The sequence below is a fragment of the Leopardus geoffroyi genome, chromosome E2, assembly GCF_018350155.1.
Source record: "Leopardus geoffroyi isolate Oge1 chromosome E2, O.geoffroyi_Oge1_pat1.0, whole genome shotgun sequence".
Classification (NCBI taxonomy): Eukaryota; Metazoa; Chordata; class Mammalia; order Carnivora; family Felidae; genus Leopardus; species Leopardus geoffroyi.
Genome location: NC_059335.1, coordinates 1,627,414 through 1,647,946, shown reverse-complemented (window position 1 = coordinate 1,647,946; position 20,533 = coordinate 1,627,414). Strand labels below are relative to the sequence as shown.

At 50.1% G+C, this 20,533-nt stretch overlaps 2 protein-coding genes and 1 long non-coding RNA gene across 6 annotated transcripts in view; 2 read left to right on the top strand and 1 right to left on the bottom strand.

Moving 5' to 3' along the window:
• LOC123577872 (zinc finger protein 304-like) overlaps window positions 1-20,533 on the top strand; it is a 573,883-nt gene that overhangs the window by 33,771 nt on the left and 519,579 nt on the right. The window lies entirely within an intron of this gene.
• On the top strand, window positions 4,458-18,691 carry LOC123577893 (zinc finger protein 547-like). Of its 3 annotated transcripts, none has more exons than XM_045440288.1 (5): window positions 4,458-4,717; window positions 6,435-6,683; window positions 8,534-8,660; window positions 9,811-11,287; window positions 17,964-18,691. In XM_045440288.1, the coding sequence occupies exons 2-4, from the start codon at window positions 6,651-6,653 to the stop codon at window positions 11,256-11,258; spliced, it is 1,608 nt and encodes a 535-aa protein (XP_045296244.1). In that variant the 5' UTR covers window positions 4,458-4,717; window positions 6,435-6,650; the 3' UTR covers window positions 11,259-11,287; window positions 17,964-18,691. The 3 variants fall into 3 exon arrangements, with proteins under 3 accessions (XP_045296244.1, XP_045296243.1, XP_045296245.1); XM_045440287.1 differs by having other exon boundaries at window positions 4,459-4,717; window positions 9,811-11,283; window positions 17,960-18,691; XM_045440289.1 differs by lacking the exons at window positions 4,458-4,717; window positions 6,435-6,683 and adding an exon at window positions 9,082-9,211 and having other exon boundaries at window positions 8,556-8,660; window positions 9,811-11,283; window positions 17,960-18,691.
• LOC123577968 lies at window positions 4,667-12,549 on the bottom strand. The gene is made up of 3 exons (XR_006702179.1): window positions 12,083-12,549; window positions 9,058-9,066; window positions 4,667-4,677 (listed from the first exon to the last, which is right to left on the bottom strand). It is a non-coding gene; the product is annotated as an uncharacterized LOC123577968 (long non-coding RNA).

The following is a 20,533-nucleotide window of genomic DNA, read 5'->3' as shown; positions in this document are numbered from 1 at the left end:
CTAGTTGCCAGTACAGTGGGATCTGCAAACACACTGCACACTGGTCTGTGAGGCTGGCTTGAAGCACAGGCTTGCCAACAATATGGCAATGCCTGTATTCTACCCTATGATTCAACTTATTAGGATAACAGACTTTTAGCACAGAATTTAAAAAATCGCTCAAAAGACAGCAAAAAGGTATGAAGAGGAATGGCCTGATCCACCAAGGATCCCAAACCGCTGGGAACTAACAACAAAACCCAGGTATCAAACAGAATGAAAAGCCCAGAAACTCAACCCAAAGAGAGCAGATTTCCCAAATCTTCAAGGACTTGACTTGCCCTTAACAAGGTGCAAGGGACAAATATGTGGTATGGCACTGGGTAGGAGGCTGGGATCTGCTAGGGCCAGCAACGCAGAGCAGATCTCAGCAGGACTTTCATGATAAACATCCTAGATGAAACAGCTTCTGCAGTGAGCACATCCAGTTTACCCTGTTCCTCTGTCCATCAAATATTGACTAGTGAGACACATGTTCCGCAGAAGTGTGAGCTGGGGGACTAATCACAATATACAATGTGGAAGCTCTTACAACCTCTCCTGTAGTTGTTTTCTTAATCTGAATTTCTCTGAAAAATTTTTCACTCACTTTGATATTAGTTGAACTCACACCCCTCATGCTTAACTGTGAATAATGTTGATTTACATCTATCCATTTTCCATATTAAATGAACAATTGCATATCACACAAAGACCTTGAAGAGGCTTCTCACCACATTTAATACATATCCGCTCTTCAGGAAATTCATCACAAAATTTATGCTTCCATTTGGGCATTTTTGTATTCAGTATACACCCAAAAGTGGGTAATAGCAACTTGGGTAAGAATAGAAAACCTTGCCTTCTCAATCTCAAAGTCCGTGCCAATTTGTTTGTCGTTCATAAGTCCAAACTCATAACGAAGTGTATGTTACAAACAGGCTGAACCCTTGAAAGGTTTGCAAACCTGTGAATTAACAATGAATTTCACTCGGTATGCAATGCAAAAAAAAAAAAAAAAGAAAAAGAATTTTCTATGTGCCTGCAAGGGAGAGCTTCTAGTCACCTCAAAGAAAACCAGAGCTGCTCTCATCTAGTTTTTGGTAAGTCTGGCATTCAGGAATTGGTAGACTTTCAGAAACAGGCGTGTTTAAGAACTGATGGGCTCTTCAGTTGTGACTGTGGTACCTACTGTTGACCAACTTTCAGAAGCAGGGTCACTGAAGGGAGGCCCTTGCTGATGGACTGCTGCCCATGCCGGGGGCTGTCACAGATTGGCTGTCTTTCAGGACTGGGGCTTGAACGGATTGACTGAATTTTGGAAGCTCAGGATGATCAATGATCTACTAATTTTCAGAAGCTGAGTTGCTGGGGTGAGGCTGTTGTTGACTGGCTGGCATTCAGAGGTCATCTGAAGTTATTTCTAATAAACTTTGGTTTCTTGTTCACGACTTTGGAATTTGGCCAAAGAACACTCTTTTCCTTCCCTGAATATGAAAAATAAGCACTCCAAATCTTAGTCCCCTCTTTGGTTCTTCCTCAGCTAAACCAGCAGGAGAGACCATAAGCCATTTTCCAGAAGGTCACTTATGGGGCTCTGATTTTGAGCTAAGGTTGCCACTAAGTAATTTAACTGCCAATTACAGTGCGAAAAATAGCTATAACTGCTGACTTTTTGTAACGTATTGTAAAAAAGCTAAGTACGGAATATGTATGGCATCCTGACAGCATTGACACAGGACAAAGGACGTGTGCTGTATACACAGCCGCAGGCAACTCTATCCCTTTTGTGTGCCACACACTATGGTACCTGCAACCCTTTATGTGCTCGTTGAACATTTGCAGATCAGTAAATACACAACAGCACAACTTCCCCATTCCTTTTTACCTTTGTGGCAACTCTTTTTCAATATTGTGTTTTCCTCTCCCCACAGGCTGTAAATGCACAATATTTTCAAATATTAAAAATCGGGGCACCTGGGAAGTTCATTTGGTTAAGTATCCGACCTGGGCTCAGGTCATGATTGTGGGGAATATGCTTAGGAATCCCCTGAGCCTGCACTGATGGGTTAACAAGGCATAAAGAATTACAAAGCCAAAGGATGCTCACACCCAAGTTTGGGTAAACGAGATTAAGTAAATAGGTATAGAGGGGGCAGGGCAAAGGCTCCAGTATAGAACAAAGGTATAGGAGGTAAACAAGACCAGGTATTCAGGGTGAAAACACCACCCCCCCCCCCCCATTTAGTACTATAGCAGAAAGCTGCTTTCACAGGAAGGAAGTAGCAAATTAGGTGAGCAGGTAAATAGGGCTATAGACCACTGCAGGGCAAAGTTGTCCAGAGCGGAGCTAATTAATAAAAGAAAGGTACCTTGTTAACCCAGAGGTTACACATTCTATCTGTCTTATCCCCTAGGCTACCTAAGATAAACAGACACAGCGTCTCGTGTCTGCGGTTAACAACCATCTGCCCGTTGTGAGGATTTTGTTTTATATTGACCCAAACCCCTAACACCATATATCTTCAAACCCCCCTTTCCCTCATGCCCATATGTTAATGTTCACAGATTTATTGTCTCTTTGCGCACGTCCATCACCATATTTGTAAGCCTTCTGATCCTAATAAAAATGAAGCAAGGACCCTTAATCAGGGCTCTTGTCTTCTCCTGGACATTAGCCATCTCTCACATTTTAATCCTGCATCCTGCTTTCTTGCTGGCCAAGAAAGAACTCTAGACCCAGAGTCTAAGACACATGATCTCACGGTTCGTAAGTTCAAGCCGTATGTCAGGCTGGGTGCTGACAGTCTGGTGCCTGCTTAGGATTCTCCATCCATCCTTTATCTCTGCCCCTCCCCCACTCGTGCTTTCTCTCTCACAATAAATAAATAAACTTTAAAAAAATCACATTTTGGAGCCAAACCATGAATGTAGCCAACGTTTCAGCAAGCTACAGTCTCAGCTTCATTCTCTGACCTCTCAACTCAGTGTCTCCTGCTCAAACTTCACTGAGATCTTAACTTTCTCCCCCACTTGTCACAGATATATTTCTCTAGAATGATTTTTGCCACTCTCCTTGAAAAATTACAAAACCATTTTTAATAGCATTCAGTAATATCCATTTCACAAGTGTTTTTCCAGAGGTAATATCAACCCCCTGTGCATTCACTACTGCTGCAATTACAGATGAAATGATACTCACTTCCCAGCAAATAGATGAGATTGTGGATACTCAAATCTTCATCTCAGGGATAAGATGCCCCTTTGCACGCACGATCAACTTGTCAAGAAGGCACACACTGTTCAGGCAGAAGTTGGCACGTGGTAAGTCTTTCTCTTTTCAGATAGGTTTCAGATCTTAAAAGAAATGTAACATATCTCAGAAATACAATAATAAATATCTGAATGAAAGTACTGGAACACCATCACTGACTATACAGGCAGGACAAATGCCTTCTGTGGGAATTAGAGGCACATCGCCCTCCTTTCTTTAATTTTTTTTTTTTAATTTTTTTTTCAACGTTTATTTATTTTTGGGACAGAGAGAGACAGAGCATGAACGGGGGAGGGGCAGAGAGAGAGGGAGACACAGAATTGGAAACAGGCTCCAGGCTCTGAGCCATCAGCCCAGAGCCCGACGCGGGGCTCGAACTCACAGACCGCGAGATCGTGACCTGGCTGAAGTCGGACGCTTAACCGACTGCGCCACCCAGGCGCCCCTTTAATTTTTTTTTTAATGCTTATTCATTTTTGACAGAGAGAGACAGAGCATGAGTGGGGGGAGGGGCAGAGAGAGAGGGAGACAGAATCTGAAGCAGGCTCCAGGTTCTGAGCTGTCAGCACAGAACCCCACGTGGGGCTCAAACCCACAAACAGTGAGAGCATGACCAGAGCCGAGGTCGGACGCTTAACCGACTGAGCCACCCAGGCGCCCCCATCGTCACTCTTTCTAACTACCTTAGTGCCTCCTGACACCCCTCCTCCAACTTCCCCATCACAGTCCTGTCTGAAAGCTTTCTTATTGAAACTGTTAAAGGCTATAAAAGGAACTCCAAAGAGTCAGTGTACACGTCCCTTGAAAGCAACAAGATAACTGAGAGGTACGAGGGGACGCCGAGGAACTTTACGGCATGCTGTGTCCCTTCCTATGTGCAGCCTTTTGGGAATGTGCTGTGATTCACGGAGTCTGAAACAACAGGCCCCTGGACATTTCTGAGTCGCCCCACGCTGCACTCCGGGGACAGTTGGGTATCGCCCTTTAAGAAGCAGCAAGCCCCATCCCCTGAAGAACACGGAACTCCATTTCCCAGAGCTCCTCATAGTCTTTCAGGGCCTTTAATCTGTCAGGAACGACCTACGTCCTGAATCCGCGCAATAACGGCGTTGAAACTACATTACCCGGAAGCCCGTGCGGCGTAGCCAAGGGCCGTTTTAGAGAGTGCGCGTCTCGTGGGGGCGGGACTTCCGGGGGCGCCTTGGTGGTGTTTGAGTTCTCTGTCGTTCCCGGGACTGTTCCGTGGCTTAGTGCGTCCGGAATCCTCAGTCCCGACCGACGTGAATGGAAAGCGCGAAAAGAGGGCCTGTTCCCGCCGCAGTGGCGGCTGCGAGGTGCCCTCGCCCCCGCCCGGTCGCCCGCCGCGTCCCGCCCCGCTCTTCCCACTGGTCGGAGACGGAGGCCGCGCCGGTGAAGCCGGCGCAGGTGGGTGCTGCGACCCCCGGGCCCTCGGCCGCCCGCCCCGCCCCTCCTCTCCCCGCCCGCTCGGCTCCCCGCAGTCAGGCCTCCGGGGCGGGAGCAGAGGGCGTCCTGGTTCGGGGTCCCGGTCCCGCCCCTGCGGTGGGGCGTAGGAGGGCCCGCAGGGGCTCCTGAGTCGGGGCCGGGGGCCCAGGGGTCGGGGCGGAGTGTCGCCTGCAGGGTTGGCGTGCGCGGTTGGGATCTTCCGGGGTCAGGGGTCCAGGGCGGGGGTGGGAGGTGCGGGCCCAGAGATAGGTTAGGATAGGGGAGAGCAGGACGGGAGGCTGCTGAGGAACCACCCCGGGCAGTCATGGTGGAGGTTGGGCCAGGGCGGTGGCCGTGGAGGGAGATGCGAGGAGATTCTGCAGAGTCGGGCAACAGAGCCGACGGGGTTTCCTGCTGCGTCGCCTGTGGCTGTGAGCACAAGTGGGGAGTGAAGGACCAGGTCAGGGCTTCCTTGCCTGAACATCTGAGAGAACGGAGGTGGGGAAGCGAGCCCAGCGGGCAGGTTTCGGGGAGATCATGAGTTCGGTTTGGACATGTTGGTGCTGAGATATCTGAGGGTGGAGACATGACGTGGGTCTGTAGAAGTGAGGGTCTGGAGGACGGGGAAGGGAGCTGGGCTGGAGCTGTCCGAGGTGTGGAGGGTGTACACTGCTCCAGAGCCTGGCCTGAGGACCCGACCAAGGAGGGGGTCTTAAGGTCGTTATTACTGGTGGGCTCCGCAGTGAGCGTCAGGAGGGCTGAGGTGTGGAGTGCCCCGGGGGATTCAGCATCCCTGATGCTCCCTCCCTAAAGGAGCGTACCTGATGTAGAAGGTATTCTGACCTGGGTCTAGAAAAGAATGCCTGGATGTGGTAAGTTTGTTGGCCTGGGTGGAGACGGAGGTAGAGACTCCCAGTCCTGCAGGTCAGGCGATCGTGGGAGACAGTCCCTGTGGGACAAAGAAATAGCCAGACTTTGGAGCCGTTGGGTCCCAGATGAGGCCACTGCTCTCTCACCACCTCCACCCTTGGGGGCAAGAGGAAGGCAGGAGTGCTCTAGTGAAGGGGTCCTGCCAGCGCCCTGCAGGGGGCCACGCAGCAGGTAGGCTTGTTTGCTGAAAGGAAGAGTAGCTGAGCTGCCCGCTCAGACTCTCCCTACAACTCATTAAATTCGGAACGTATGAAACACTTATTGAGACATCAGCTAACCAACATTTATGTAAATACGTACACATGGAAACTAGAAATGAATGCATTCGATAAATGAAGAGCAACAACACTTAATGAAAATTGCAAAGTTAACTTATGTGTGGTATTTGCTAACAACAGAACGTTGTATAGCACATCTTTTGAAAATCGTAAGCAGAAATAACACTAATCCAAATTTTATGAACCCTGTCCTTTATTTGCAATGGAAACGTACAGGCTTCTTAACTCTGTGGGTAGTGTGCATCAGTTCTGTTTAATACTGTTATCAGCTCTGTGAGGTGGGGGCCAGGAATTGAGGCTCGAGACGTTCATTCCTCCTACAGAACCACATCGCTGGTAAGAGCAGCACTGACGTCAGAGGGGCTGAGAGCTTAGGTTATCAGGCTGGGAGCACTTTGCTCCAGGGCAGGGCAGGGGTAGTGGGGGTCCAGTTCAGTCTGTTGGTTGCCTACCATGGTTGCCCCTTTCTCATGGCCTCCCTCTTCCCACAGGTTCCCATGGCATTTGCAGAAATGCTTATGGACCCTGTACAGGGGCATGGAGGATGTGACAGTTGGAGGACACCCCAGTTGTCCCCCTGATGGTTTTGCCACTCCCATATAAAGGATGATGGTGTCCTGAGATTGCTCACCTGTTCTCCCTCCCTTGGGTCTAAAGTCCCTGTGGTCTCATCAAAGCCCAGGGTCTTGAACTCGTCCCTGGATTCTATGGAGCATTGCCCATGTGTGACAACCAATGGGGTAAGATGTGGAAGGGTGTTCTGGGCACAGGATCCAGAATGTTCAAGTGATGGGGGTGAGAGTGAGTTGGAATGATCAGGGAACTGCGAGGCTCTTACCTACAGTGGGAATATGGGGCAGCGGGGGGAGTGTTGGGGGGCACATAGTTACCAGGTCCACAGTTACAGCCCGAGGTGGTGAGCCTTTAATCTGAAGGAAGTAGGAGAAGGTTCTGAGCTGAGGAGCCAGGTGACCTGATCTTCACAGGCTGTGTGCAGCTGCAGTGTGCGGGAGAGCCTCGACGAAGGTGGGGGTAGTGGGGGGCCTCCTGGGACTGCGCAGGTGACCTCTGCTGATGGCTGCACAGGGCTGGTGGCTGTGGAGGTGGAGGACCAGCTGCCTTCTGGATGTGTTCCAGACGGAGTAGCCCATGTTCAGTGATGTGGCGAGCAAGGGTGTGGGGGGACGAGATGGAAGGGGGCGTCAGGGGCAGCCCCAAGGATCTTGGCTTTCTCTGGAAGAATGGATGTCCTGTCAGTTGAGACGGGGAAGTCAGTAGTCAGTTGGAATAGGAAGTCAGGTTTCGCCACTGATGTCACATGGTCCAGAGACTCCCGACTAGAGGCACCCACTTAGCAGTTGGACGCACAGGTCTGGAGTTCAGGGGAGGCTTCCAGGTTGCAGACAGCCAGAGACCGTGGCCGGCATGTGCACTGCGGTATAGCCGGGCATTAGTTTCCAGAGGGGCCATCGTTAGGTTGTGGAGGCAGGAAGGGGAAGAAGGCGATTCGAATCTCTTCTCGGAGCCTGGTTGGTGGTGGTGGACGTCACAAAGGCAGATGAAAACGCAGAGTAGCTGTGGGGGGCGTGCCCGTGTGGGATACAGGTGAGGAGTCTGAAGGCTTCCGAGGGGTCAGGGGTGTGCAGTGGGTGTTGAAGCATCTCCACGAAGGAGGTCAGGTGTTAGTAAGCTCAGGCCAGGGCGCATGATCTTTCCATGGAGTCCTCAGTGTTTGGTGGTGACATTGGGTCAGGCCCGTGTTGCTTCGTTGAGGCTGATAGACCTGGTAGGTTAGTTGAGGCTAAAACAAAGCAGCCAGGAGCATTGCTGGGCCTTGGGTGCGGAGTTCAGTGTCGCTGGGCTTCACATGCGGGTCAGGTAAAGGCAGGCTGTGACTGCTTGTAGGACAGCAGGGTAGTGATGATGCAGCAGAGGGCTGGGAGTCTGTGAGGTGCTCACGTTAGGTTTGGGAGGGGGAGTATGACACGGGTGGCACGTGGGGAGAACCACAAAAGGACCCTGGCACCCGGGAACTTGGGTTTCTGGGGCAAGATGGGGCAAAATAGGATGCTGATTCCACTTGCACACTCCTGCCTGGATTCTATGTGCAACAGCGGTGTGTTGGGAAGGCACAGAAATTACCCGCAGAGTGGGCTGCAGTCTCAGTAACCAAGTTGCAGAAGTGGAGGGACCAGATATGGAGAGAGGTTCAGACCAAGAATGATGGGCAGGTGAGGAGGAGGAGGGGCGCTTATGTGGGAGAGGTAAGTTCAAGTTGTGTTGGCCGGGACGTAGGATCTGGGGGACCTCAGCATAATTTACTGCTGAAAGAGACAGAGAGCCCCCACTGCGGGCCCAGAGCCTGGGTGGGGCTTTCCTGCACCCTCCTCACTTCTTTTACCCAGTTCTGGACACAGCAGTCAGTGGCAGTGAGGAGAAGGGAGGCGCCAGTGCCACCAGACCCTGTATCTCCTCCACACTGGGAAGTCGGGGTGGAGGGCAAGGGCAAGGAGGGGATGGGAGGAGGTGGCAGTATGAACATTCCGGAAAGAGAAGCTGCACATCGATTGAAGCCTCCCTGTTTTGGCAGGGGTTTGTGGTTTTTACAGACGTGGCCGTGCGCTTCTCCCAGGAGGAGTGGGGGCTCCTCGATGAGGCTCAGAGACGCCTGTACCACAGTGTGATGCTGGAGACCTTTGCACTTTTGTCATCACTAGGTAAGGCCCTCGCATCCACTCCAGCGTCCAGGGCTTAGCTCCGGCTTTCCCCTTCCCTCGGGGTCAGGAGCTCTGGCTTTCCCACAACCACAGGTTTAAGGGGGCCAGGTCCGGGCTGCGTGCCCCTCTGCTCCAAGCTTGTCTGAGAAATCCCAGTGGCCTTGCTTGTCCCTGGTCAGGTTATTCTGTTCAGAAGCACGGAGCCTCTGTGCTCAAGGCCTTCCCCTCCTTGCTGACGTTTCTTAGGGGCACCCCTGTGTTGGAACTTCCAGCCACCAACGTGCTCTCTACTCGTAGAGACCACTGGTTCTGTGAGACCCTCCTCTGAGGTTCTTTTGGTTTTAGAATGTGGGATGTCATGTGTTGGATCACTGACTCTGGGGGCCATGCAGTCTACTCTGTCTTCCTGTGTTTCATCTAGGGGGACCCGTTCCAGGTCCCATGTAAGTGCTCATCTTGAAGAGGTGGAGGGGCCTTGGTGCCTGACAGCATGGACCTTACTCCATCACCAGCTACAGGAAATGGCCCTGGGGCTGCAGAGTTGGGAATGGGTGTGTTGTCACAGCTGGCTTTACCATCGTGTGATGCCAGGGAGCGTGGTCATACCTTATTTCTACCTGTTCTTTCCCGTCATCATGTCTAACCTTGCACTTCCCAGCTCCCCCACTTTTGTGGCTTCCCTCTATTATCCTTTCACTTCTGCTCCCTTTGCAGTACACTTGAGATATGACCTACCCTTGAGGTATTGTGATGGCTGCACCTATCTTTAAGTAGTCTCTAAACACCAGCTGCTGTGTTGCAAGCACACATTTCTAGGTGTGAACTCAGTCTTCCTACCCAGTGCTCACCAGTCATCGGCAGCCGTGGCCTTGTTGAAAGTCATTTGCAGAGGAGAGAGTTGGGGAACCCCCCTGTCCTCCCTGAACTCACCCTGCCCTGGTATCCTTCCCCAGAGGCAGGGCTGTCCCATCATGGGTGCCGGCCAGGGTGAGCTCTGCATAGAAGGCCTTCCTTTCACCGTCTCAAGTTCCCCTGGCCTGTGAGCAGTCCCCTGGCCTCATCCGTGGGCGTGTCCGACACACATTCCCGAGGAGGCTGCCTCGTCCCAACAAGGTCAGCGTGCACTTGACCAGCATTTCTCTGTTTACAGGTTGCTGGCATGGAGCCCGGGACGAGGAGGCCCCTTCAGGGCACAGTGTTTCTGTAGGAGCATCACAGGTCAGGACTCCAAAGCCAGGCCCATCCGTCCAGGAGGCCCAGCCCTGTGAGACGTGTAGCTCACTCTTGAAAGACCTCTTGTGCTTGGCTGAACAGGACGGTATACACCCCGAGCAAGGCCTGTACGTCTGTGGGGGAGAGTGTTGCCAGCACCAAAAGCATCAGATTAGAGCGGAACTTTCCAGGAGTGATGAGGGGAGGTCTTCATTTGTGAAGAACTGCAGAGGTCACATGGCAGAGACGACCGTTACATGCAGTGAAGATGGGAAGGACTTCCCAGCCAACTCAGGCCTTCTCCAACAGCAGGTTCCTCAGCTTGTAGGACGGCCACACTGGGGCACAGCTGGTGGAGAGGACTTTCAAAACGAACAGAATTATTATAAATGTACTCAGTGTGGGAAAATCTTCAGTCATAAACATATACTTGTTGACCATGAGAAAATCCACACTGGAGAAAAGCGTCATGAGTACAGAGAGTGTGGGAAGGCCTTCCTTAGAAAGTCCCACCTCCATCAGCACCAGAAAGGCCACGATGAAGGTCAGTTTTATGAGAACCCAAAATGTGGAGGATGTCTTACACGCATACCTGGCCTTGGTGACCACCAGGGTATTCACGCCAGGCCGAGGCCTTTTGAGTGCAGCCAGTGTGGGAAGGCTTTCCTTAGACTGTCCCAACTTGTTGGTCACCAGAAAATCCACACAGGAGAAAGGCCTTATGGTTGCAGTGAATGTGGAAAATTTTTTAGGAATCGCTCTACACTCATTAGACATCAGAGAGTTCACACTGGAGAGAGGCCATATGAGTGCCTTGAATGTGGGAAAGCCTTTACCCGCAAACATAAACTTGTTGAGCATCAGAAAATCCACAGCGGTGAAAAGCCTTATGAATGCAGAGAATGTGGGAAAGCCTTCAGCCGCAAAGACAAAGTTGTTGAACACCAGAAAATCCACACCGGAGAGCGGCCTTATAAGTGCAGTGAATGTGGGAAAGCTTTCAGCCGCAAACATAAACTTGTTGAGCACCAGAAAATCCACACTGGAATAAGGGCTTATGAGTGCAGAGAATGTGGCAAATTCTTTATGGACAGCTCCTCGCTCATTATTCATCAGAGAGTCCACACTGGAGAGAGGCCTTATGAGTGTGGCAAATGTGGGAAGTTCTTTAGGTACCGCTTCACACTCATTAGACACCAGAGAACTCACACTAGAGAAAGGCCTGATGAGTGCAGCAACGTAGGAAATCCTTTAGTTGCAACTCCAAACTCATTAGACGTCAGACAAATCACAGCAGAGAAAGGCCTTATTAGTGCAGCTAATGTGGGAAATTTTTGTGTTACAACTCCAGTCTCATTACACAACAGAGAGTTCACACTGATGTGAGTCCTTATGAGAACTGGGAATGTGGGGACTGTTATGCCCAGAATTCGTGATCCCCAAAGACCACCAGGGAGCCGAGTCCGATGCAAAAGCAAAAGAGCCTTTATTCGAGCTAGCTCGAGCTCAGTCCCCTACCTGCACCGATGCAGCAGTGAGATACCAGGGAGGTGAGATACCAGGGAGAGAGAGCGAGTTTCAAAAGCACAAAGGTTTTATAGGGGTTTAGGGGCAGCCGATTGGCTGGGGAAGGGGCGTGGCCTCGGCCGATTGGCTGGGGAAGGGTCAGAGTCCTGTTATGCAGGTCGCTGGGCGCGTTTTGATCAGGAAGTTTGAATGGGTGAGCAGGAGGTTACTCAAGGGGAGGAGGCAGTGGTCTAGGTGAAGGACACAGAACAAGATGGAGTCGGCCGGCGTAGGCCTGCCCTTTCATTACCCCCTTGTCATGTAGCTTACGGACCCAATCATGGGACCGGCTGCATTTATGGTGACAAGGGGAACAGAGTTTGGAGGTTTTACGCTAAGTTCTGGGAAGCATGTGTCCCTGGGGTGGCTCTGGGAGGTCTGATTAAGTATTGTCCCCGAGCTGGTGTCTGTGATCTGCCAGGCGATGCTCTGGGGGGCGTGGGGACTCCCGGCAGCATGAGCAATGACAAGCAGAGTTGACAGAGTTACCAATATTAGGTGGGTCGAATTCGCTGTAGCTTGAGCTTGAGCGGGTTGTGTTGGTCCTGACTGATGGCCCATCGCGTGATGAAGTCCTTCCGGATCGAGGAGGGGTCCGCTGGCCAAACGTGGGTGTGATGGACCCAGGTCGTGATGCCGTCTACTTTGAGAGCGGTGGGGGTTGTCAGCACCACGATGTAGGGTCCCTTCCAGCGCGGCTCGAGGGTCTCTCGGTGGTGCCTCTTGACATAGACCCAGTCTCCCAGCCTGTACCGATGAGGTGTCGGGGTCGGGCCAGCCTCGAAGATGGCACGGAGGCGCAGCCAAATGTCCTCATGCGCCCTCTGGAGCCCTCTCAAGGAAAGAAAAAGTTCTTGATCTTTAAACTCAGCAATAAGTTCAGCTCGAAGGCTGGGAATAACAGGGGGTGGCCTGCCAAACATGATCTTGTAGGGAGTAAAACCCAGAGTGTAAGGGGTGTTTCTAACCGGTAAAGGGCGTATGGTAGGAGAGTCACCCAGTCCCCACCAGTCTCCATGGTTAATTTGGTAAGGGTCTCTTTTAGGGTTCTATTCATTCTTTCTACCTGTCCTGAGCTCTGGGGCCTATAAGCACAATGTAATTTCCAGTTTCCCCCCACCGCCTTGGCTACTGCCTGTGTTACCTGCGAGATAAAAGCTGGTCCATTGTCTGATCCTACCATGGCAGGAAAACCATACCTGGGTAAGATGTCTTCTAGTAGCTTCTTAGCCACCGTCTGAGCTGTTTCATGCTTGGTTGGGTATGCCTCCACCCAGCCAGAGAAGGTGTCTGTAAATACTAAAAGATATTTATAACCATACTTTCCTGATTTGACTTCAGTGAAGTCGACTTCCCATTGGGCTCCCGGTCTGGTGCCTCTGAGCCTGGTTCCTTTTTTATTTGATGTGGCTCTTGCGTTGGTGAGTTGGCAGGTCTTGCAGGCAGACACAACTTGCTCTATTTTGGTGTCCTGTTGGTGAATCTTGATTCCGGCATGTCGGATTAAGTCTTTTAATTTTCGGGCCCCCATGTGAGTAGACCAATGCATGTGCTCTAATATTGAGACTCCGAGCTGGTCTGGCAGCACGAGCTCCTTGTTAGGTGTATACCACCATCCCTTTATCTCCTGGGCCATGGGGAGTTTCTTGATCCGCTGTAACTCCTCCTGGGAGTACTTGGGCTGGTCTGGTAAAACTGGGTCTCCCGGGTCTGGTAGTTGTATGGTCATGGTGGGGACTGGAGTAAGGGCTACTGCCTTGGCTGCCTGGTCAGCCTTTTGATTACCTCTAGCTACTGGGTTATCAGCTTTTTGGTGCCCTTGGCAGTGGATAATGGCTAGCTTGGCAGGAAGCCATAAGGCCGTAAGCAGGTTAAGTATCTCCTGCTTATTTTTTATAGCCCATCCTTCTGCCGTCAGTAACCCCCTCTCCTGATAAATTGCCCCATGAATATGAGCTGTGGCAAATGCATAACGGCTGTCTGTGTAGATGTTAAGCCGTTTTCCAGCTCCCAGCATCAGCGCCTTGGTGAGGGCTATGAGCTCTGCTCGCTGGGCTGACGTTCCAGAGGGTAGAGCCTCCGCCCATACGGTGTCCGTTTCGGTGACCACCGCTGCACCCGCATACCTGTGTCCGTCTTGCACAAAGCTGCTGCCATCAGTGAACCAAGTAGCCTCGGCATCGGGGAGGGGCCGGTCGGTCAGGTCCGTCCAGAATCCATGTACTTGTTCCAGGATTCCTGCACAGTCATGTAGTGGAGCACCTAGGTCAGGGTCGGGCAGCAGGGTTGTAGGATTGAGGGCTGCACTGGGGTGGAACCGCACTCGTGGAGGGTTGAGTAGGAGGCTCTGGTAATGAGTCATACGTGTATTGCTCATCCATCTATCCGGAGGCTGTTTCAGGACCCCTTCAATGGCGTGTGGGGTCATGATCCAGATCTCCTGTCCTAGGGTCAGTTTGTCTGCATCCTTGACTAGGAGTGCTGTCTCCGCAATAATTCTTAGGCATGGCGGCCAGCCGGCAGCCACTGGGTCTAGTTTCTTAGACAGGTAAGCCACTGGGCGGTTCCAGGGGCCTAAGACTTGAGTTAGAACCCCTTTTGCTATTCCCTTATGTTCGTCTACAAAGAGGTGGAAGGGTTTCATAATGTCTGGTAGACCCAGGGCTGGGGCACTTAAGAGGGCCTTTTTTAACTGATTAAAGGCAATTTCTTCTTTTTCAGTCCTTTTAAATGTTTTCCCCTCTTTGGTAGCTTCATATAGGGGCTTGGCAATCTCAGCAAAACCTGGAACGCAGAGGCGGCAGTAGCCAGCTGATCCTAGGAATTCCCTCACTTCTCTTCGGGAGGTGGGAGTAGGGATCTTTAGGACAGTTTCTTTTCTGGCATCTGACAACCGCCGCTGTCCACCCTCCAGGATATATCCCAGGTAACTCACCCTCTCCCTGCACATCTGAGCCTTCTTCGCGGATGCCCGGTACCCCAAGGCCCCCAGGGTAGCCAGCAGGTCCTGGGTCCCTCGCTCACAGTCTTGGCTGTGTCGGCAGCAATCAGGATGTCATCTACGTACTGTAGGAGGGTGTGGCCAGGGTGCTCCCTTCTGTACTCACCCAGGTCCTCGTGTAGTGCCTCGTCGAAGATGGTGGGTGAATTTTTGAATCCCTGAGGTAGCCGTGTCCAGGTGAGTTGCCCACTGTAGCCCTCCTCCGGATCATGCCACTCAAAGGCGAACAAGGGTTGGCTCTGGGTGCCAGCGGCAGACTGAAGAAGGCATCCTTTAAATCTAGTACAGTATACCAGAACCTGGAGGGTGCCAAGGAGCTCAAGAGAGTATATGGGTTGGGAACAGTTGGGTGTATGTCCGCGACCCTCTTATTTACTTCCCGGAGGTCTTGTACCGGTCGATAGTCGTTTGTGTGAGGCTTTTTGACCAGCAGTAGGGGGGTGTTCCAGGCAGACTGGCAAGGAACTAGTACTCCTAGGCTTCGTAGTCTCTGGATGTGTGGCTGGATCCCCTTCCGGGCCTCCTGAGACATGGGGTATTGTTTGATCCTTACCGGACTCTCTCCTGGCTTGAGCTCTACCAGGACTGGGGTCCTGTGAGCGGCTAGTCCTATCCCCCCCCCCCCCCCGTCTCTGCCCAAACCGAGGGGAATTCTTGTAGCCATCTGTCTATATTATCCTCTCTCGGGAGCGCCTCCTGGTGGAGGAGGTATTCATCCTCCAGTTTCACGGTCAGTACCTGGATGGGGTGGCCCTTGCCATCGGTGACCTGAGGCCCCCCGTGTCTGAAAGTTATCTGAGCTCCAATCTTGGTCAGTAAATCCCGTCCTAACAGCGGGTAGGGGCATTCTGGCATTACCATAAAGGAGTGGGATACCTGGCCCATTCCCAAATCTACTGTTCTTCGGGTAGTCCATGAATACTGGCTCATACCAGTTGCCCCTTGTACCCAGGACTTCTTGTTGGCTAGTTTTCCTTGTGGGGTGCGGAGGACCGAATGTTGTGCTCTGGTGTCGACAAGGAAGTCAATAGGGGTCCCCTCCACTTTAAGAGTTACCCTGGGTTCGGGGAGAGGGTCCGAACCCTGACTCCCCTAATCACTTAGTTCATCTAGCTCTAGGACTTTTACTTGATCAGTCTTGCTTCCCTTCCTGCCGGCCCTTTTTGGACAATCTCGGGCCCAATGCCCTATCTCCTTGCAGTATGCACACTGATCCTTTTGCAGCCTCTGTTTCCCCCCCTTGGTGGTTCCTTTACCTTTTCTTGCGTCGTCTGCCAGCTGCCGGAGACGGCGGTCTCGTTCCTCGGGGAAGTCAGCAGTGGTAGCTAGTAGTATTCTGGCCAGGTCTCAAGTCTGCTTACTGCTGGCAGCCGCCATGGCGTGAGCCTGCTTGTCCTCAGGAGGCTCCCGGTTATTATGTACCTTTTCGGCTACCACCAGTAAGTCCTGCAGACTTTTTTCTCCTAGTCTATCTATTTTCTGTAATTTTCTCCTAATGTCTATGGCCGATTGGTTTACAAAGGCCATGATAACAGCTGCCTTGCTTTCCGGAGCCTCTGGATCCATGGGGGTATAGGTATGGAATGCCTCCATGATCCGTTCTAAAATGGCAGCCGGAGATTCATCTTTTCCCTGCTGTACATTTCCTACCTTGGCCAAATTGGTTGGCTTTCTAGCAGCCATTCGGAGACCCCCCATTAGAGTCTGGCGGTAGATCCGGAGCCTCTTCTTACCTTCTGCCGTGTTGAAATCCCAGTGGGGCCGAGTTAAGGGGAAGAAGGCATCTATCTGAGCCTGGTTGGTGGTGGGATTCCCGTCTGCGCCCAGAACTAGTTTTCGGGCCTCATTGAGGATTCTTTCTCTTTCTTCAGTCGTGAACAGGACCTGCAAAAGCTGCTGGCAATCATCCCACGTGGGCTGATGGGTAAAAAGAACAGAGTCGAATAAATCAATAAGCCCTGCCAGTTTCTCGGAAAACTTCGGATTCTGAGCTTTCTAATTGTAGAGGTCACTAGTGGCGAAAGGCCAATAGTGATGGGGCTGATTCCCCTCCGCGTCTGGGGGTCCGGTGGCTCGCAGGGGCAGAAGAGTGGAGTCGGCGGTGGAGGCGGATTGCTCCCTCTGAGCCCTTTGTCTGGTAAAGGGCGGGCTTCCCACTGGAGCGTTTCCGCCTCCCGCTCTCGGAACAGCGTCTGCCTCCCCCGGAGGGGGAGGATGGTGTTCTTCCGGCATCCTAGAGGGGTTATACGGGGGAAGAAAAATTAATTCTTCTTCAGTACCCCCCTGTAAGACAGGGTAGAGGGGTGCTGAAAGCTGGATAAGACTTTTCTTCTTCTTTGTCCCCTGCAAAGCAAGAATGGGTTTTGGCTCCGGAGGGAGCGGGGCTAGGAAGGGCTTAAGCCAAGAGGGTGGGTCTTCTACGAGGTCCTGCCAAGTGATAATGTAAGGGAGCTGATCAAGATGACCCGTCTTAGGCCGAGAGATGATACTCCTGACTCGATGGATGGCAGGGAGGTCGAAGGTCCCCTCTGGTGGCCATCCGACATTGAAAGTTGGCCACTCGCTAGAACAAAAAAAACTGCAACCAACCCTTTCGGACTTCCACACTGAAGTTGTTAGCTCTTCCCCTCACATCCTTAAAGTGATCATTCATAATACTTAGAGGAGTAGTCTGAGTCTTTCCCATAACGTCCGTCCAGTAAGTCCACAGAACAAAACAGAGAAACACAAAAACAGACAAACAGAGGGCCCCTAGAAAGTCTTCCAATTCCATGGAAGCAAAACTGCAAGCTAGCTTAGACCTTTGAGGGGATTCCATGTCCCTCCAAAACCGATGAGGGGATTCCACGTCCCTCCGAAACCGATGAGGGGATTCCACGTCCCTCCAAAGACGACGGCCTCACGCCGACCAGCGGGAGCGACCCGCCTCGTCTCAGACCTTTGAGGAGATTCCACGTCCCTCCAGAAGGGAGAATCGGAACATCTTCCGAAACTCCCGGCCCGTGGTCCTCCAGTGCATCCACTTAGACCGCGTCGGGCACTACCAGAATTCCAGAAATGAGCTCACACAGAAAAGACAGAACAAATGGACAGACACTAACCGTGGCCAGTCAGGCTCTCCGGGTCGGGGGTCCCTCGGGGGTCTTGGGGATCCCGGACGAGCCCCCAAACGTTATGCCCAGAATTCGTGATCCCCAAAGACCACCAGGGAGCCGAGTCCGATGCAAAAGCAAAAGAGCCTTTATTCGAGCTAGCTCGAGCTCAGTCCCCTACCTGCACCAACGCAGCGGTGAGATACCAGGGAGAGAGAGCGAGTTTCAAAAGCACAAAGGTTTTATAGGGGTCTAGGGGCAGCCGATTGGCTGGGGAAGGGTCAGAGTCCTGTTATGCAGGTCGCTGGGCGCGTTTTGATCAGGAAGTTTGAATGGGTGAGCAGGAGGTTACTCAAGGGGAGGAGGCGTGGTCTAGGTGAAGGACACAGAACAAGATGGAGTCGGCCTGCGTAGGCCTGCCCTTTCAGGGACATCTCTACCTACGTCTCTGGCCTTGTTAAACATTGGCAGATTTCCAACAATGGAGAAATGCCTTATGAGTGCAATGAATGCGGGAGAATCTGTTAATTTGATTTATGTCATTATATACTAATTTGCATTTCTTTAATTTTTATGTTCTTGGAATCCTGCAGTATACTGTTATGTGACTGCTTTTCCTTACATTTTTACATAAAAATCCCAAAGTATATCCTTGTGTGGCTGTTTAGAGATTTATCCCTATTGTATTCATTCCTCTTTATTGCTGAGTCATATTCCATTGGGTATATGTGCCACAGTGTGTTTATTAATGGACATGTAGGTTGCTTCCAGTGTTTCCAATTACCAAAAGAACTGTGAACATTCATATATAAGTAAATACCTGAGAGTGGAGTGTTGATCACTGATGAATGTTTAACTTTTTACGAATTGGCCAAACTGATTTCCAATATGAGAGAGATTGCAAGCGGGGGAGGGGCAGAGAGAGAGAGGGAGAGAGAATCCCAAGCAGGCTCCACACTGTCAGTGCAGAGCCAGACATGGGACCCAATCTCACAAAACGTGAGATCATGACCTGAGTCAGACGAAATCAAGAGTTGGACACTTAACAGACTAAGCCACCCAGGTGCCTCTATAGTTATTTCGAGTTGAAATCCTCATTAATTTCTATGGCTCTACTGTTGTCCTTCTTATTTTTGAATAAAATTTATATGCATACCTTATAACTTTTAATCAATTCTAAAAAATACTTTTAAGTGGTTTATATTGTAAATTTTATAATGGATTTATAATGGATTTACTTCTTTGGTTCCTACAATCCTTCTTCTATGATCCACTGGGGGAATATCTGTCCAGTCATATGCTGAGGATAAGATTGAGTTCAGGCCTTAATTTTTGCCCCTTGAGTACGGTTGAAGCTGGCAAGAATAAATCCCTCACAAACCAACACTTTTGGTAACAGCACTCACTTCCATCTTCTACTTCCAGGCAGAACTTTCTCTGTTCAATTAAATTTTTTTTAATGTTTATTTTTGAGAGACAGAGTATGAGCAGCAGAGGGTCAGAGAGAGAAGGAAACACAGAATCTGAAGCAGGCTCCAGGCTCTGAACTGTCAGCACAAAGCCCAGTGCGGGGTTCCAACTCAAGAACCGTGAGATCATAACCTGAGTCGAAGTTGGACGCTTAACTGACTGAGCCACCCAGGTGCCCCTCTCTGTTCAATTAAAACATTTTTTTAAAAAATTCCAGTGTAGTTAACATACAGTGTTAGTTTCAGGGGTACAATATAGCAATTCAACAACTCAGGCAGAAGTTTCTCTTAACTTTAAATATTTGGAGACTAATGAATATAAATGCAGAACTCCTCAACAAAATCCTAGCAAACCAAATTCAGCAGCACCTTAAAAGAATTACACATTATGATTAAATTGGATTTATCCCTGGGGTACAAGGATGCCTCAACTTATATAAAGCAGTAAATGTAATACTCCACATTAACAAAGGATAAAAATCATAGGCTCATCTCAATGCAGAAAGAGCTTTTGACAAACTTCAGCCTTTCATGATAAAAATTTGTGACAAATTAAGTAGATAAGAAATTTACCTTAATATAAAAAAAAAAGACAGGGGCGCCTGGGTGGCGCAGTCGGTTGAGCGTCCGACTTCAGCCAGGTCACGATCTCGCGGTCCGTGAGTTCGAGCCCCGCGTCGGGCTCTGGGCTGATGGCTCAGGGCCTGGAGCCTGTTTCCGATTCTGTGTCTCCCTCTCTCTCTGCCCCTCCCCCGTTCATGCTCTGTCTCTCTCTGTCCCAAAAATAAATAAACGTTGAAAAAAAAAAATTAAAAAAAAAAAAAAAAGACATATACTAAAAACACATAGGTAACATCATACTCCATGTTGAAAAGCCAAAAGCTTTTCCCTTAAGATTACAAACAAGACACTCTCTACTTTTATTTAGCATTGTGCTGCAAGTCCTAACCAGAGCAATTAGGCAAGAAAAATAATTGAAAGGCATCCAAAATGGAAAGGAAGGAATAATGTCTCTGTTTGCAGATGAACTGATCTTAAATGTAGAAAACTTGAAAGGCTGTACCAAAACAAACTGTAAAAACTAATAAATGAATTCAGTAAAGTTTAGGAATACAAAATCAACATACAAAATCTGCATTTTTAACTCTAACAATAAATTATCTAGAAAAGATATTAAAACAATCCCCTTCACAATAGCAACACAAAGAATAAAATATTTCAGAATAAATTTAACAAAAGAGGTGAAAGATCTGAACACTGAAAACTATAAAATATTGATGAAAGAAGCCACAGGCACAAATATATGGAAAGATATCCCATGTTTGTTGATTGGAAGAATCAATTCGTTAAAATGTCCATTCTACCCAGAGTAATCTACAGATTGAATGCAATCCCTATCAAAATTCCAATGACACTCTTCACAGAAATTTTTTTAAAAATCCTAAAATTTTTATGGAACCACAAAAGACACTCACCTCAATTTGAGAAAGGAGAACAAAGCTACAGGCTATAAACTTCCTGCCTTCTACTACA